The sequence below is a fragment of the Trematomus bernacchii genome, unplaced genomic scaffold (assembly GCF_902827165.1).
Source record: "Trematomus bernacchii unplaced genomic scaffold, fTreBer1.1, whole genome shotgun sequence".
Classification (NCBI taxonomy): domain Eukaryota; kingdom Metazoa; phylum Chordata; class Actinopteri; order Perciformes; family Nototheniidae; genus Trematomus; species Trematomus bernacchii.
Window position 1 is genome coordinate 9,165,970 of NW_022987689.1, and position 19,288 is coordinate 9,185,257.

General features: G+C 39.1%; 1 protein-coding gene across 2 annotated transcripts; it reads left to right on the plus strand.

The window, feature by feature from the left end:
* The first annotated feature begins 2,321 nt into the window (after positions 1-2,321).
* trnau1apb (tRNA selenocysteine 1 associated protein 1b) lies at positions 2,322-11,881 on the plus strand. 2 transcript variants are annotated; one of them, XM_034137909.1, is made up of 9 exons: positions 2,322-2,486; positions 3,255-3,352; positions 6,042-6,141; positions 7,011-7,063; positions 7,970-8,098; positions 8,505-8,621; positions 9,120-9,387; positions 10,395-10,440; positions 10,803-11,881. In XM_034137909.1, the coding sequence occupies exons 1-9, from the start codon at positions 2,451-2,453 to the stop codon at positions 10,937-10,939; spliced, it is 984 nt and encodes a 327-aa protein (XP_033993800.1). In that variant the 5' UTR covers positions 2,322-2,450; the 3' UTR covers positions 10,940-11,881. The 2 variants fall into 2 exon arrangements, with proteins under 2 accessions (XP_033993800.1, XP_033993801.1); XM_034137910.1 differs by having other exon boundaries at positions 10,398-10,440.
* The last annotated feature ends 7,407 nt before the right edge of the window (positions 11,882-19,288 follow it).

Genomic DNA, 19,288 nt, shown 5'->3' on the forward strand with positions numbered 1-19,288 from the left:
CCCCGGCACTTATTAGGGAAGATTACGCAAATGAGCCGCTGACGTCACTTCGTCTTCTTCTGCTTTGGGTTTACTGGCAGGCCGCAAACAACTTCACGGTGTATACTGCCACCCGAAGTCCCCGGCCAGAAGTCCCCGGAGTTGGGGACTGGCTTCAGTAGAAGCTGCTGGGACTCCCAACAGCTTCTACTGAAGCCTTCCGAGTAAATCGCCAGAACGCCGACACCTCCTCATCTCCACCGCTCCCATGTTTTATTTTGTGTTGCCATAAGTTAGTCTCTCTGCGTTTGTGCGCTGGGCGAATGCTAATGCTAATAATGCTAATGCAAGGATAATAAAATGGCGGCTCAACAAAACATTTCAGAGTTTTACGGGGCGTGGTTTGCAATTCTCCCAGCCAATCAGAACTGGGGCACTTTTTTCCCCCAGGAAAGTACCATCTCTCAGCAGGCACTAAAAATGGCGGTAAAAGTTCCCGGCACTCAGTACTCTTTTTGGTGTGAACGCGACATAAGGGGTACTAACGGAACTAAACGCGAAAAGTACGGGGAAAAGTACTCCGGTGTGAACGCGGCTATTGTGTTCTTTTTAACCAAATATCTCTCAGAGGGGCGTGGGGAGTGGCTCCTTATTTTCATCTAAAGTAACAGACAGAGAATCAGCACTTTTGAAACAGGGCTGAAACAGAAGGGATTATGGGATGCTGCAATGATCTGTTTTGGTGTTTGGAGCCAAACACTTCAGAGACATGTTTTGTATATATCTGAGACCTATAATATATTGATGAAAAACAGTATAATAGGGGACCTTTAAATACCTGCTAACATTGTAATGGAGGGTATTATCTATATATAAAAAAATGTAAGCTGACAATTAATCAATTATTAGATTAAATGAATTGTTAAATTACCAATGTTATGTTGTAATACATGTGTTTATTAAAAAATTGCTTCGAGCAGTTATCAATACATTTCTATTAAATCTTATCGTGTGTCCTTAAATGATTATTACCACATCAGTCTAATATTGAATCATGATAATGGTTTAAAAAAGGAAAACTTACCAAAACAAGATTTAAAAAATACAAACATAACTTTTCTGAATCAATTAAATCTATTAAGTCAGTACTGTCACAAGCTGTCAACCCTGTCACGACAGGGTCAGTCCTGGCTGTCACACAGGAAATTATAATACAGAAATTGACTTTTTTATTTTTTATTTAAGTGCAATAATTTCTGCAATTGTGAGCATGGAGGTGGGGGGTCATATCCACATCAGCTGTTTTTAAAAAGAATTGGTGTAAAAGTATTTTTTATATTTTTACAACAATATGACTACCTGGTGATTATTCTTTCCTTACTGTCTACTACAATTAACTGATAGGTTGCTAATAATTCTTAAAAGGATTAAAAAAAACATTTTAGATACAATCAGGGACATGTGATCAATGGGAAAATGCTATTTGTATTAAAAGAATATATTAGGAAACCATTCTACCGTACTCACATTTGTCTGTGACAGGGCCTGACATCTTAAGGGTGAAACTTGATTTGATTCAATAATAAAAACATGCTGAGATGGGACAACAATATGTGTTCCTAACAGTTTAACATGTTCTCCATATGACCTGTTTTTGAAATTGAAAGAAATAAATAATTTTTCTTCAGTATATTTAGATGTGGAAATATACGTTTCTGGTAGAATGACTATTAACCTTAATCTCGATGTAGTGCTAAGTGTTCGCACTGTCTGCACAGACACACACACACACACACACACACACGCACACGCACACACACACACACACACACACACACACACACACACACACACACACACACACACACACACACACACACACACACACACACACACACACACACACACACACACACACACACACACACACACGACTTGACTTGTGACTTGTGTATTGCTTGACCTGAGCAATGACTTGACTTGACTTGCTTGACTCTCACCACAGTGACTTGGGACTTGCTTGAGACTTATCAAGACTTGAGACTTGCTCATGACTTGCAAATGTATGACTACTCCCACCTCTGAGCAAGACTGGACACTTCATCCAAGTTTTCTCTTGTGGAAATTGTTCACAGAGTTGAGTAGATGTAGGTCGCTGGCTTTGTAATATAAATTACATTTAATTTATACAGCGCTTTATTTTTTAATGATTATTATTATTGTTCTTATAAAGCACAATATTTGATTAAATGAACTTGTTACTTTCCACCACTGGTGGCGGTAATGCACCTCTGAACTCGTTGTCAACCGCCAATACAAACTAACTGACCTGGGGGCGGAAGCGGAACTACCAATGTGTTTAGCTTGTACGTATCAACAACTCTTAACGTTGTACACTTTAGCATTTTCTTGCACCCCCATCTATCTCCAACGAACCCCTCTACAGTTTCACCCCCGGTCCAAATTCCAAGATGTTTAACAGACAGACCAGCCTGTGGATGGGTGATGTATGTATCTATAAACAGCTTTCTTTCAGTGTGGTTAGCTTAGCTACGAGTGCTGGTTGCTAGCTCGGATACCTTCATTTAGCCCCGAATATGTATCCGCTTTTGTTAAAAGGTTAGACCAAAATATATATTTATATACCTTGTTACCGATACGATACCTTTTTCCTTCAATAGTAACCAACATTGTGTGAAAAAAGCATCACCAAAACCTTTAAACACAATCATTGCACACTAAACTCATCACCTTGAAGCAGGCGTTAACGTTAGCGAACAATTGCCTTATTACGAGCTCACGTAAACAGTTTACTTAAATGCTATAATGCAGAATTCGCCCAATGCATTTCATCGTCACAAGAAATGGAAGTGACGTCTCTCGAGGCGAGAACCATTATGTTTAAGTTTTCATTGATAATGGCCCCATTCCCTGTATGTTTAGGGATTGTGCGTTCTGGCTGTCTTAAGGCTTTTTGGGATACCAAAATAGAACAGAGAGAGAGAGATCATTAAAGTTAATAATAACACCCTAGTGACAATTTTAATAAAAAAAGTGATGAATCGCATTTTTTTTCAATTATAATCTAATTTGACAATTTAATTCACACTTCACAATTTTTGTAGTATTATCAGGCGTAAGTAAATATCCCGCTGGTTTTGTAACAATATTATACAAATGTTCTTACAGTCTTTAGAAAATAAAGATATTTACTGTTATAAACGTTTGTCTTCAATGCTATCTAAGGAATCTCCACTTTCCTTTCCTGTGTTTAGTTGGACCCATACATGGATGAGAACTTCATCAAGCAGGCATTTAGCGCTATGGGAGAATCACCGTTTGGAGTAAAGATCATCACTCACAGGATAACAGGGTAAGATATACAGAGCACATTATGCCATACACCTGCCCTTCTTTTCAAGCTTTGAGGACAACTGTTACAATATTAGATGTGCTGGTAGGTTTCCTCATCAGACATGTCGAGCAGAGGTTGATGGCTTTGGCTTAAATGTAGGGGTGCTCCGATCGATCGGCCGCCGATCGTTATCGGCCGATATTTACTCTCTGCCGATCGATCGGTGCTCTCTATAAAGGCCGATCAGGAGAGCCGATCACAGGACGTAAAATACATGACACTTTTCTCTGTGCGCGGCAAAACAAGCTCGCCAAAATGGCTTCACCAGTCTGGCAGTATTTTAAGGTGTCTGAAAAAGACAATAAAATAGCGGTATGCAACGTGTGTGAAGCAGAAATCCTGTCGCTCCACCCGCTGTGAAGGACCGGTGAGCGGAGCAAAACACACAGCAGCATTAAAATCTTCTAACGCTTCTGCCCATTCACTTTGAATGGGGTGACGTCACTTTGCCTCACTTTTCGCCGAACTGCATTGTGGGAAGCAGAGCGGAGATTTTCAGGATTTTCAGGATTCAAAGTTGAGCAATGTTCAACTTTTGAAGCTGAGGTGGAAGCGTCAGCCAATCAAATCCCGTTTATGCAAATCTGACAGTTCAAACGCTAGCCAATCAAACCGCGTGTATGCTGGGAGTGACATACCGCAGTTCATTTCCTCATATTCCAAAAAATGGAGGAGAAATTAATTATAGCGGTAGGGAATCACCCGGTGCTTTATGACCAGTCCCTATTTACCTACCGGGATACAAACCGGAGGAGCCAGGCATGGAGGGAGGTGGCAGAGACAGTGGTAGGTTTTCGCCTGTTTGGGGAGTTTATATCCAGTTTACTTCGGGCTTTTTTGCTTTGTATGTCGGGGGCGAGAGATTCATGTGATTGGTTGTTGGTCGCGTTGCTCGCAAAAAATCCCCAAGCTTCAGATACGCCCACCTCCAAGATTTTTTTAACGCTGCTGTGTGGACACTCCGTAAGAGTTAGACCTAACACACTTAGCTATTTTATCTACCTCTGGAACAAGCTAAACCTGTTATAAATATATGTATTACTCACTGTCGGGTAGGGCTGCTCGATTATGGCAAAAATCATAATCTCGATTATTTGGGACAATAATTGATATCACGATTATTAAAAACGATTATCCATTTACTTTGAAAACATCAATTTATTGGAGAAATTGTTTTTGAACAGTATGTTTTTAACAGTTGATTACCCTGAACTTTAAGTATAATTCAACTGAAAAACCAATTAAAAAAAATGTAATATAAAAAATGTAATATAAAAAAAAAAAAATACTGACAGGCTGTCAAGAGAGAGAGAGAGAGAGAGAGGAAAAGAGAGCGCTTCCGCTCGTTTCTCCCGTGTTATTATCCAACGTTAATGTAAACTAACGGGAGGCTGTGGCTCAGTGGTTAGTGCGCTGAACTTCGAATCAGGGGGTAGCAAGTTCGAGTCCCACTGCAGTCCGCATGTCGTTGTGTCCCTGGGCAAGACACTTCACCCCAAATTGCTCCTGTGGGGATTGCCCACAGTACTTCATGTATATAAGTCGCTTTGGATAAAAGCGTCTAACAAGTGAAATGGAAAGTAATGTAAACTTGAACAATGTACTTCATTTGAATGCAATAATTATGTTGGTTGTTGTTTGTGGAAGCGCATCATGTATTGAAAAATGTATCTGAACTTTTCGATCCGTTACGATTATAAACTGAAGCAATATAAAAATGAGCTCATTAACTGAGTTTTAAACATCATTTTAAATGGAAGATCCCCATAGCCCCCACCCACCCTATGATCGGATCGGTATCGGCCGATACTGATTCCGGTGATCGGCCCCAAAAACCCTGATCGGAGCATCCCTACTTAAATGTTAGCCCGCCTGCACAAACACAGTTACAGGTAGCCCTGCAAGGGTCAAGGCTAAGGCTGCCCTCAACTAAAGATTTTTCTGGTCGACCAATAGTCGTCAATTAAGGCGATTAGTCGACTAATCGTCGCACGTTTATGATATGTTATGATAATAAATATATACATATTTTATAATTCTTTTTTTTCCACCCAAAATGTTTTCTGTTTCAAAGGCTGATAAAGAGCGTTATTATAAAAGCATGGTACGTTGTGCTTCACATAAAATATTAAATAAAACTATAATAATTAACCTTTTGAAATATAAATCAAATGTAGAGAGTGCATGATAGTCACAGCGCACTGCACGGACGCAGCGGTCCGCCCGTCAGCGGTATAAGCCTGCATTCAGGAAGCTGTGCTCTGATGGTGTGTATATGGAGGAGACTTTTTGCCGTCGTAGTCTGCATGTCCTTTACATGCTCAGAAGGATCCACACTTTGGACCAAATTAACTCAATGACCAGGCACAGTTCTGAATGAAGTCTGAGGGGGTTTCCGGCTGACGCGTCATAGCACATGCAGCGCACGGATGGAGCTTTTTTAAATTTTTTTGACTAATGAAAAATGTGTCGACAAATACTTTTTTCGACAACTAACGTTTAGTCGACTAATTGGGGGCAGCCCTAGTCAAGGCTAACCTATAGCATACCCTTTAGTTGAAGGCTAAATAATCAGGTTGCCTTTTTAAGGTGGTTTTAATGTTTTTGATTTAATACTAAATGTTTCTCTTTCTCTGTCCTCTTGCAGCGGTTCAGCCGGATACTGCTTTGTTGAGCTTGCAGACGAAGGAAGTGTCGACCGCTGTGTCCAAAGACTAAACGGAAAACTTGTTCCTGGATCAAACCCGGTCAGTTTCATGGTTTAATTTCAAAATACTTACCGTTATACCTTTCATTCAATCCCTACTGCAATATTGTTTCTCCACAAATATTCATATATTATTACAAATTTAATACTGCCTTTCATTTTTTTCCCAGTATTAGTCCATGTTTTCAAGCAGTATTTTATTGTTGATTTGACTGTGGATAGTGGAGCTCCACTAGTCTTGGTCCTCCTTTTGCACTACATTAACTCTTACTACTGACAGTTGATAAGTCAACATATTATTAGGCTGTAATTTGGCTCCGTAACAGACCAGATTCTGCAATTTTCTGTTTGTGTTTAAAAAATAAATAGAAAATACCACTATTCTGCCTTCCCTGTGGGTTTTAATTGTAAGTGTTTACAAATAAGCGATATTAAATACCAGTAACACATTTTATTTATTGATAAGTAAAACTATATTCTTTATCAGCTGCACTAAAAGCCAACCTCATTGGTCTGGTGATGTAAAATAAATTTAAAAAATGTCCCGCTAGCGCAGAAATGATCCAACATGTGTAAAGTTGTGGGCTTTAGCTGCTTGCTACTGAATTGAAATGCTGTTGGCCCGTGTGAGCTGGCCAAGCTACTGGGCTCCCCTGTCCTACTGCTGAAGGTGGCTGAGAGGCTGCTTGTACATGAATGTACTTTGTTTGAAGCTGGTGAATAGAGTCTCTGGTAGGAACTAACTGAGGAATGGGCTAAAGGCTGGTCTGGGTGGTGGAGGTATGTAAACCCAAATAACAACAACCATAATAACTCTGATCTCTATTTTCAGCAATTTCAGTGCTATACTACAAGTCTTTGGTGTTTCACGTTGGCTTAGTGTGTGTGTTCTCTCTCTCCCCTTTGCAGCCCCGGAAATTTAAGCTAAACTATGCCACCTACGGGAAACGGCCAGAGGCAGGGTAAGTCATTTTTCACACTATTCACAAAAGGTTGCCTGTTACTCTAAAAGTTAACATTTAGAGAATTATGAAAAAAGCATACAATTCAGCTATTATTTAAGCCTCAGTAAACCTATTACCTATAACCTGAGATTGAGGAAATGTGTACAAAGTAAAACTAACATAACCCTTAATAGAAAAGATGTGTTTGAAAAAGAAAACATTGAAGATATGTCGAGATGAATTACCAGTACAAATTTTGTTTGTTTTTAACATTAGGCTGTATTACTTTGTGGGAATGTGTACGAGTGTTAAAGTCTCGACTATATAGAGCTTTGCCTCAATCCTCTATCTGATATAGGTCAATTCATTTCTGCTTGTTATTATCAAAAAGATGACTTATTTGTGTTTTGATTGATGTACAATTTTTAACACCAGATGGTAAATGGAGGGTAATGGGGTTACAGTGTCCATTCAATTATACGCATGCACATGGCATTGTATTAATACATGATTTACTTTTATAACATAGATATACTTTCATTATTAATAAATAAATAAATGTATTTGTTTTTCTCCGGTTCCAAATTAACTTTCTCCATTTGTTTCACTTGTATTCTTTTTTCTTTTCTTTTTTTGGCCAAGATGGGTTGTATCCCATTGCATATTATGTGGCTTAACCAAATATAACGGGGAGGAAGCAGCTTCTTCCATACTTAAGAGGTTCAGAAATCTTTTCAAATTAACGCCAAGGCCTTCTCTTAATAAATAGTTATTTCGCAAATGTAGGAAAGGCACTCATTCATTTTTTTCAGGGTTTCAGGTAAACATAACAAAAATGGCATTCCCAAAGTCAGCTGCCCCTTTTAATGTTTGACAGTGTGTATCTGTGTTTGAATATATATTCAACGTTGTTACTTCTCGCAGGCCGGAGTTCTCAGTGTTTGTGGGCGACTTGGCCTCCGAGGTGGACGACTTCCAACTGCATCAAGTTTTCAAGAAGTACCTTTCCTGCAAGGGAGCCAAAGTAGTTACTGATCAGTATGGATACTCCAGGTACGTCGGCACATAGAGGTGGACCAGACGGCGTCAGAAATGTTTAGTATTAAGATTGACAATAGGTTGATTTATTCATCATTTGTAAGAAATATACAATAATACAACAATGTTTCCTGGTTTCTGTTTAATTTAAAAACCACCAGTACATCTTCATCTTTTTTCGAACAAAGGTTGAAGAAATGTTTACGTGCCGTCTTGCTAAAACTATTGTTTTCCCCATATAGGCTAAGCAAGAGCAACTCACAATTCAAGTGATGCTACCTCATGTTAAAAGTAAAACAACAAGTTTCAGTTCTACCATAATAATACCCATTCTATTCTGTTTTTCATAAGTGGCTATTAAATGCCAAGTATGGAGCGTGTGTCGGATGGAGAGGAGGTTTAACGGTTGTTTCACCTGCAGAGGCTACGGCTTCGTCAAGTTTGGGGATGAGGGCGAGCAGAAGAAGGCGATCGAGGAGTGCCAGGGTACGATGCTCGGGGGAAAACCGCTCAGACTCAGCATTGCTGTGGCAAAGAGGTGAGAACTAGGACAGGAAACATGGCAAAGTATCCAGACTACAAGCTACGCCAAAGACCATATAATGTTTATTGACAATGCCTCTTTGTGTGTTCATGCGTGTCAGGCTTATTGAGACTTGTATTTTATCCGTTTTCAAGGAAGCATTTGCTTGGGAAATAATAATGGGGTTTTTTCCCTCTTTTTTTCATGTTGCTTTTGGTTAAAATGGGCTTTAATAGAACCCAATAGGTATTTTGGGGTTGCACCGCTGAAGCAAAAGAGCCTTTGTAAATCAATTTGTTATCATTGCATTGACATTTTAAACCAACTTTTTTTTATTTTAATATGCAAACCCAATTATACATCACATTACATTATAATGAACTTTAAATGTTTGACTTGATTTTTTTTGGAGGAACATGTTTTTGCTGAAACCTGCTTATCCGTTTAATAGTTGATGGATCAATTAATAGAACCTTTGTATTAATGAATTGCGTTGTATTTCTTATGTTGCAGCCAAAAGATGAGCAACTACCATGGGGGCCAGGGCCAAAATTTCCATAGCAACTACAACCAGTCCCAGTCCAGTTACTATGGCACCCAAGGCAGCGGGGGTCAGGGGGGTTACTACCCTCAGTGGGGAGGCTATGACCAGTACAGCGGCTGCAACAGCGGCTACAACTATAACTACGGGCCCTATGGATACCCCCCACCAGGCCAAATGGTGCCACCACCTCCCATGGGGTTCCCCCCAACGTCTACAGACATGTCCGGAGCTGTAGAGGTGAGGAGAACACGTTCACACCCATGTTTGTAGGAATAGATTGAGATGCTTGGTATCTGTGCAGTGAGTAGATATGATTCAGGATCAGTGGTCGCGTGAACCGAATATTTTCCGTCTATGACGGATTTTTTTTAACAATGACTGAAAAATCTGAAAGCAGTCTGTCATTTTGACAGATTAGAACAAACTTGGAACAGCGCCAAAGTTTCCCCACAGCGAGGCTCCGGTGTTATGCCGTGTTATGCATGCCCGCCAAAAAGGAAATGATATTGTTTCCAAACTGTACTTTGCCGTACAAATCATTGAAATGCCTGTGAGTTTTCGCTTTACGCGCTCCCGCGAGGTGTATGCTTATCTCGGTGGGCATGCATAACACGGCATAACACCACCACTAACAGTTCACGAGCATGCTCTTCCCCCCCCCTACCGACTATTTTCCTTCCCATTTCCATTGTTTGTGCTAAACTTGCTAACTTGAGCATTACATTTATTGTAAAAAGACAGAAACAACCAAAACATACTCTGTGCTAAACTAAATGAAAATATATTCTAAAATAGAGATTATTTTGTTAGGGAAAGGACATTGTGACCTTTGACATTTAACCCCTTTTATGGAAGTACTTTAATGATGCGAAATTAGAGTATGTCAAAGAAAATACTTTGTTAACCAGGAAGACATCTTTGTGTTTCAATACTTTTACACAAAATAACTCAAATCATCTTGAAACAAAGATTGGTACAAATATTCAAGGTGTTTGTTACAAATCTTGTGTATATCACAACTTGGATATGGATTTTGCATGATAACCAGTATTTTTTATTAATGTAATAAAAGTACACTTAATACATTAGGGCTAGGACAATTAATTGACAGCTATTAAAGAACCATTTTTAATTAATATGCTTCATATTAATTAAAGAACCATTTTTAATTAATATGCTTCATATTACAACGGTGCAGCCCTAACATTTCAGAAATAATTTCACAATATCTGATGTTTTCCCAGCAGAGCCACGAGGAGGGTGGGGAGATAGATGAGGATAATTCAGAAGGTAAGACTTTTTATATCATGGAAAGTTCTTTCTATGTTTCATTGTTATCTTATAGGATATGCTGTAGGCGTGTTAGTAGATGCATTCTTGTGTTGCTTATTAAGATGCTTGGAGCACCTTTAATCAGACATTTCCATATTTACAATAACTGGTTAATTAGTTTATTTAAGTGTCATACTTATCGATGTAAATATCTCACAGATGCAACTCGTAAATGACAAATGTACAACTTCAGGGTTGTCTGGTTCTTATCCCAGCAGCTGATGAGGTGTCAAGAATAATTGTGTGAAGACGTTGAATTATTTACATGCTCCTGTGAGCTTAAAATCTGAATGTGTACACGTTTTGGTCGGTGTTTACAGAGCCCATCCCCGAGTGTGACGTGGAGCAGTGGAACAAAGATTTTATGCAACGCAGCGAGGAGCTCTATGACGCCATGATGAGCTCTCACTGGGAACCCATGGACTCTATTACCTCCCCCATCCCGTCCCTTTCCTGATAAATCTACTTATTCTGATGCCCTAAACGTTTCAAATATTTCTCTTTTTATGATATTGTTCTTCCCATAATATGCCATGATCACAATAATGTTTGAAAAGGCCAACTTCAGTTCACTGTCTGTCACTGACACTGGCTACCTAAGCCTGCCTGAAGGCTGAGAGTGCATGCATATGCACTCGTTCCTCATCAAAAACAACACAAATATTCACTTAATTTTAATGTTTACCATGTTGGTAATTTTCAGAAAAGTGTTCTATAGTCAATGAAATTATTATAGTACATACGATTTTTATGAACACCTCAGTAAACCAGAGCAGGTTTATGGCTGTAGCATTGGAAACTGAATGTCATGTGTCAATGTTTCCCCATTTATGAATATCACTGAAGTCTTTTGTTGATCCATGTTGAAATGGTGACACCAGCAAAAGCTTGCTTCGTTCATTGGACTTGACTTTTTAAAAGAGATTTTTTTTTCCACAAGACAAGTTCAAGCTATGCCTTAATTTTTTCGCCATGTACTTCCTCTTTGTCTATGATGGACATTAAAATGATTTTGTGTATACAGGATATCAGTTTTTTATGGTCTTGTTCATTTTTTAATGAAGGACTTTGCGCCCCCATTTTTTCTATTTGTTCTTTATAGATTAAGTAAAAGACTTTTGGGCTGATTATGACATTGAATTTACTCAACAGCAATCAATCATACATTTAATTTATCACTGTTTTCCAGATGATGAGCTCAATGTCTTCCTGTATAATGGATGAATGGTCCAACCTCCCAATACTTTTGAGTGCTGTGAAACTAAAGGTTTTTTGAGGTTGACTGCTGAACTGATCAGATGTCAAGGCAGCATTCATTTCTGCTGTTTGACAGCTGATGTTTTGTATATATTTTCTTTGTGGAGATGTTTTATCAATAAAACTGAGGAGGAAAAAAGTATTTTGTCTTTCCGGAGAAGTGTTTTTCCTGCAGCTGATACGTACTGTAAGGTTATTTTCTGGGAGGATTTAAAAACAGTAATGGCGCCCCCATTATCCTCAGCTATACTTTGTGTTATGTGCTAATTAGCATATTAGCTAACAAGTTCAGAAATTGAGGTTGAACAGCCCCGCTGAACATTAAAGAGGCCCTATTATGTTAAAAAAAAAATCTTGTGTTAGATCCACTCCCCACTTAAAAAAAATAGCACTTCACCCCTGCACCCCCTCTAATCGCAGATGCACCCTGAGTCATTGTGTTTAAGTACAATGAGCCTTTCTAAAATATACAGTAAAGAGACAAACCCACCAGCATTATAGGATATACTATGACTTTGAGCCAAATTCTTGTTTTTGGGCTGTATAAATACATTGACTTGAAACAGTTGCTGATTTAGAGTACTGGCACCTTTTTTATTCCAATTCAAGCACTGGTGGCACTAGGTATTGTGCTCACGTGCAGCATTTCATTTTCCAATTCAGCTGTGAGATCCTTGTATTTTCTTGTCAGTGCCCGGCATGTTGTCTTTATCAGCTCTTCAGTCATATCTGTCAGCTTGAGAATGGGCGCAAATGTTTCACATACTGCTGCTCTGATATTGAACCTTGCACTCAAGTCACAGATAATGCCATCCATTCAATTGAAAATAATTTGTTTCTGAATGCATTTTCTGCACTCTCTTCAACTAGGCTACATGTTCTTGTGCAACCTTGTCTCCTCAAAATTATGTTCCCACAGAACTAAACTGCATTCTCAATTATAGAAACGTAATTAAGTAAGTAACGTTATTTTCTCCCACATTAGGCTACGATTGTTTTGGACGTAACTCAAATCCGTTTATTTTCTACATATATTTGCCATTTATTGTCTTGCTTTCCTACAATGCGCCCGACCACGCACGGGGCTGCTATTAATTCGAACAATCTTGCTGGCCTTTATTCAAATTATTATTATTAGGATACTATACGTTTATACAAAGAGAAAAGAATGTGCCGATCTTACGTCTTCTGGCCACAGAATTTTAGAGAATTTTACACCCGGAAGTACGTATTCTCTCTAATGTCGATTGATTTTACAGTGAAATCATCAACTCAACAACACCAGATTATGCCTGTTAATTACACAAAATTGTGAGGTTTAAATTGTGTACAATGCTTTTGTGTTTTTCCCCTTCGATTCGGATAAACAAATCGTTTAATCGTAGCCATCGATCATCTTAAGATAAGATATACTTTATTGATCCCAAGTTGGGAAATGTTTTCGTTACAGCAGCATGTAGGCTACAACATGCAATTTATTGTTACTTTGTAATTCTACTCCACTACAATTCAGATGTTAACCTGGTATTTTTACTCCACTTCATTTATTTTAATGACTTTGCAGATTTGGATTAATGATGTGAAATATAAACAACCCTTAAATCAGACTTTAGTTACACCTGAGTAAAATTCAGTGAAGGTGATTGTCAAGTGCAAACAATCAGGCGAGATATTTGATAGTTGGGGCTTGAGAAGACTAAACATTTATATGAAGATTCCTATAAAGCATAGTTATTCTCTGGTTGATTAAAGACTGTATGGCTATTTTGCACATCCCTTTCAAGATTTCAAGATTTTCTAAGGTTTATTGACATATCATTTACACACGGTGTAGTTATGCAATGAGCAGGTTCCTAAACAGTGCATTACAAGACATCTATCAATACCTATGTGTGTACCTCCACCATTAAACTGTCATATTCTGCACTAATGCGCTAAAAGCCGAAACCAGAGTTATTTCCCCTCCAGCATTCATGTGACAGACAGCAGCTGAGACGCAGCGGCTGGGATGCGGAGCTTAACCCTTTAAAGGGCACTCATTGAAATACTTTGAAATTCAAAATGTCAACCCTAGTCTAGTGTTATTGGAGAACATAAGACCTTTTTACTTTTGTGACATTTTCCAAATGTGTTCCTCTTCATGTATAAAATCAAGGTCAATGAAGTTACCATATGGTTCCTTGCCTGTTTGTGGTAAAAACAAATACAAGAAAAATAAATATTAGGTGAAAGGAACATTTATTTGAGAACATTATAACATAATATAGGCACTTAAATAATAAACAATGCTGCTCCCCCTCCCTCCCTCAAAATAAGAGACACACGGTCTCAGTTTACACCAAATCACTGCACAGCTGCACAGATGTGGGGCAACATCTCAGAATCTGCCCCTCCCTTGAAAGAATATGTCCAGCTCTGCTCTGTCATCCTCTTTGGTGTTGAAAGTGGTGTTGAAGTCAGTTTGGTATGTGATATGCCTGATAACTTTGGGACCAAAGTACCTTGTAAAGTACTGAAAAGGGGTTTCAATGTAGTCAAGGGGGGAGTGCTGGTATTCAGGCAGTGCTGCGTTGTCCAATTCAGCTTTGTGCCAGGTGGTTGGCCTTGATGCTGACTTCCTGGGTTTGGTGGGCCTCTTGGCTGCTCGTTGTCGCCGTCGTCGTCATTACATTGTCCAACACATGCAAAAAAACATTAAACAAATGTTATAAAGTCATAAAACTGACAAAATAGATAAAATAGAATATCATATTCACTATAGCTTTAACATTTGTAGAAATGGGTTAAACTTTTCACTGAATGACTGTGTGTATAATGAGTGTTATACTTTGGCAACATTATAACATAACATCCTAAATTGTATTGCCTTATTTCTAAGGAAAATGCACTATATGGCTTACTAGACGCATCGGGCGTATGTCCAAAAATGTACATAACATAGCCTACTAACTCTAGTTTGACCTAAACAATGTATGTTAGTCAAGTTAACCAGGTCCATGTTACCTGGCCATAGTCATGATTTAGGTCTCCCCTCCCCCAGGGTCTTAGTGCCCGGTAGATTACATTGTAAAGTATGAAAGGGTGTTTTGAGGCTATTTTAATTTCACTAACTTCTCTGCAGAAAACACGAATGTCCTAACCTAGCACAACCATAACATTTGTGAGTTTTCGTTATTTTCGATGTTTCATCGAATTCCGTAAGTAAACCGAGTCACCAAACTGCTTTTTCCGACTTTCTGCCTTCTGTGACGTAGAGGGATCTTTGCTGATTGGCTGGGAGAAAAACACATGCTTCTCGACCTCACCGAGTTGCGGGGGAGACGCCATGTTTGGTGTGCGTCGTTTATGAGTTGGATAACGAAACTTTTTTCAGTCATAAAGGACAATGTTTAGGTGAGTGGAGCAGTTAACGTTATATTCTGCAAAGTTTGGGTGAGCAACTGAGCTTTTTTAATAGGTTACATAATTTATAAGGTCTATAGAGTGGTGCAGGGATGACGTATTTTTACCAGGAAATAAGTTGCGCATGGGTTCCCTCGACAAAAAGCAATGGGATTTCTCCATAGGATTTTGTAAAATAGCTCGAAATAAGGTCTGTGTAAAACGAACCTGTTTGATAAATGCGCGTTTTGTTCAGCCGGATAATCTCCACATGTCTACCTTACTTTTATAATGTTCGAATCATAAATCTAATCGCCAGAAGCAAAATGCTAACCTTATGCTATAAACGAACCACAGCAGGGTCGCACGACTTCAACGTCACGCCAATTTAAGATCGATATTCAAAAATACAGATTCAAAATGGTACAAGTTGTAGTTTTTCTTTTAACAGTTTGCAGGAGTCAGTTACTTGCTTTCAAGAACAAAACGTGATCCGTCTGTCGACCACAGACCTTATTTCCAGATATTCTCCAAAATCGAGGGACCCGGAAGTGGTAAAATGCTAACTCACTTCTGAGTTTTAGGACTCGTCACTGCACCACTCTATAGTCTACCTGTTCCTTCTCACTTAAACAAGACTGAAGCTACGCAATGTACTGATGTGGATGTAGTAGTACAGCAGTAAAACGTGTATGTTTATTTACAAACAAAAAAGTTAATTATCACTTTACAAGTAGGCTATAATTACTATGATGATCCAAGAAAGGTTTTGTTATAAGTGGCCTAGTAGTGGCTCTGGGCTAGACATACAATTTAGTTGACATGACTTCTTTTTTATTTCAGCCAAGGAACACCAATTCCCCCAGAGGTAATGGGTGTGATCATCGACAGCCTGCAATCAATGACTGCAGAACTGAGACAGACTGCAGCAGATACACACCAAGATCACTTCTACTATCGCTTGGAAAGCATTGTCCATGTTTTGTCCAGATTTACTTTGGCCGGAACACTTCAGCATGAGGAGGAGATTTTCGCTCTATTGAACTCGGCTTTAAATGAACTGGAAGTCCATGCATGGCCTGTCCAAACCGGCCAAAGTGTTTTCTTTCTTCACGAAGAGCAACTGCAATATTTGCTTGAAGAAAACTTTACTATCAGAGAAATGTCCACAATGTACAGTGTAAGTCCACGCACAATCTGGAGTCACATCAACTTTGATCTCTGCCGGGTAGACCGCTACCGTGTGGTCAGACAACTCTCGGAGGACACCCCACGTGGAATTAGGATCACTGGAGCTCTGGGGAGGTCGGCCCTCTACCTTAGGCCAAGTGTAAGCTCACAAAATGTATGGAAAGCTAAAGTGCATTCATCTCCCATTGCTTTCGTTTTGTAAATCTTTGTTATGTGATTTTCACTTGTTCAATTATATTCAACAGCAACCATTACATGACACTGATGAGTCAATCATGGACGTGGTAAGTCAAAATTCAAAGTAATGTTTGGATTATAAGGCTATTAATTTAACTGTCCCTAATAATCATTCATGAAACGGTGAATACCTCATTTTTTCTCACATTGCTTTTTCTATTTGTTACAAATAAAAGGCAACCATTGACAGCGACTCATCTGCGGATGATGCAGAGGTGAGGAAAAACACACAAGCCCAACTTCAATTATGACTGAAATGTATGTTAACTACTCCACTGCCTTGAAAACATATTTTAAGAAAACCCCCCCTTTGCCAAGAAAATACAAAGTCAATCAGCGTGCACATCCATGTGAGGACCCCCAAAATCATTTCTGTCCGTAATCGGTCACATCATAAACAATCTATTGACATTTCAGAATAAATACCAATGTCAATATACTCAGCCCGTAATGCAGACAACTGTGTCGTTATGTATACATTTTGTTGGACGCTCACAGAGTTTCCTGCACAGTCTCTATGCAGCCAACTATTCTGTGTGGAGAGATGCTAAAACAAATCTCACCCTAGATTTGTTTCTTGTACTCTTTTGGGTGTATAACGGCATACTGAAACTGAACAGTATGGATACATTTGAACAAATGACCCATATGGGATGTAATTCAAAGAATACAGCAGTAGGCCTATCTATCTATTAGAAAGTTATAACCACTGCTTTACAGTAAGATATTGCTTTCCTTTTGTCTTCTACAGGATGCAGAGACAGTTCCCTCCCCCTCACCTGTTCCCTCCCCCTATGACTCACCTCTTCCCTCCCCCTATCCCTCACCTGTTCCCTCCCCCTATGAGTCAACCCTTCCCTCCCCCTCAGCTCTTCCCTCCACCTCCGCCTCAACTCTTCCCTCCACCTCCGCCTCAACTCTTCCCTCCCCCTCCGCCTCAACTCTTCCCTCCACCTTCGCCTCAACTCTTCCCTCAACCCCAGCAGCCAGTGATACTCGGTAACCATTTTATTATTTATAAGTAACATAGTACCCGGAAGAAAAGGCTCAACCTTCTGTCCACAGTCCTTCTGTGTGTTAGTTAGGAATTGCAACTTTTGACAGCTTCTCGTTTTAGCTGTGTAGTCCTTTGTAAGTCCTGTATGATTCCACTTAAGATGCTGCTGGATCACTTAACATGGATGTCTCCTTACTTTTGATAAATATAGTATGTTTATTATAATGTTTTACGATAACATCCATCTTTTTTTATTAGATGCAGTAACTGTTTTCCCAAGCAAGTTTGTGTAATTTCAATCTCAAACACATTTTCAATACTGTTCTCTTTGCACATAAGCACATAACACATTGAAAACCGACAACCCTGTACTTAAATAATTAATAATTCAGTTTAGCGAATTGACTACATTTAACATCGCAATTATTACATGGAATTAGTTATTTTTGTAACGTTAAATGTTAACCATATTTTTCAGACACGTTACTTTGTAAGAAGCAAAACGACATAGTTATACCAGCTTCGTACCAACTTTGCTTTACAGACCTGACTTGAGGGGACTGTTGGTGACCCTCCGTTCAGCTATGGATTGGAGGGACAACCTCTCACTGGCCAACACAGTGAATGTGTTGAGGAGCGACGTTCTGGAGAGCGCCTTCAGGACGTTCAGGAGGCGGGCCTTTGATCCCAACAGGCGGTTGGATATAGTTTTTGTGGACACGTGTGGCGTTGAGGAGGGCTCTGTGGATGGTGGTGGTCCTTGCCGGGAGTTCCTGAGGCTCCTCTTAAAATCTATGATGGAGTCACAGTATTTTGTGGGACCCCAGAATTCCAGGAGCCTGGCTCTGGATTCTCTTGGTATGTACATCTGTTGTGTAATATAGTAGTTTTATGTTTTAGGGAAAACAAATTAATTGCAACAAAGGTTACTACATTTCTGCAATATTCGAAGGTGGAAACTTTCCATAGAAATGAACAGGAATAAAAGGGAAATGTAGGTGTTATTTGCCAGGGCTGAATGTTCCATGTCTTAAGCAGATAGAAATGTAAACCTTTTACCATATCATAAGCAGACCCCCAATAAACAATAACAATCTTGTATTGTATATATTGACAACCAAGAACAGACCCCTCTCTCTTTGAGTCATCCGTATTTCTGAATTTTTCATGCATATCATAATTGAACTTTCATGTTTGAATTCACTGGTGAATAACTGTCAACAAAAAGCAGTTTTTTTTATCAAAAAACACAATGCGGTCTGCTTCTATGCGTGCGCCATCCAGTGGATCTGCTATGGAGTCCTTGGTTAACATGGCAACTACCCGTGATTCTCAGCTTTTTGCATGGGATCATTATTCATTTAAAAAGTACTTTACTAAACATAAAATAATATCACAATTATTTATTGGGAATATGTTTATTTTGTAACTATTATTTTTGCTGTTGACGCCATGTTTAGTTTCATAGATCCTTTTAAAACCACCCTTGTCATCCATGTGCTCATATCGTTTCTGGATGCTTGCATTTGCCTGTGTGATTGAGGAGTGCACTGCATATTGAATGGAGTGCAGGTTTGCAATAAATCAAATCAAGTTTTATTTATATAGCACATTTTAATAACGATTTTTGGTCGAGCCAAAGTGCAGTACATATAATAATTACCTTACAGTAAGGACACTTTACAGCAAATACAACAGCACAGTTTGTGCAGAATATCAGTATGAGAAAAAAAAAAAACGGAA

Bases quoted from the DNA above. Each gene is read 5' to 3' on its own strand.
- trnau1apb (XM_034137909.1), top strand. From the start codon at position 2,451: ATGTTTAACAGACAGACCAGCCTGTGGATGGGTGAT. The intron at 3,353-6,041 runs GTAAGATATACA...GTCCTCTTGCAG, and splicing joins ATCACTCACAGGATAACAGG to CGGTTCAGCCGGATACTGCT. The intron at 7,064-7,969 runs GTAAGTCATTTT...TACTTCTCGCAG, and splicing joins GGGAAACGGCCAGAGGCAGG to GCCGGAGTTCTCAGTGTTTG.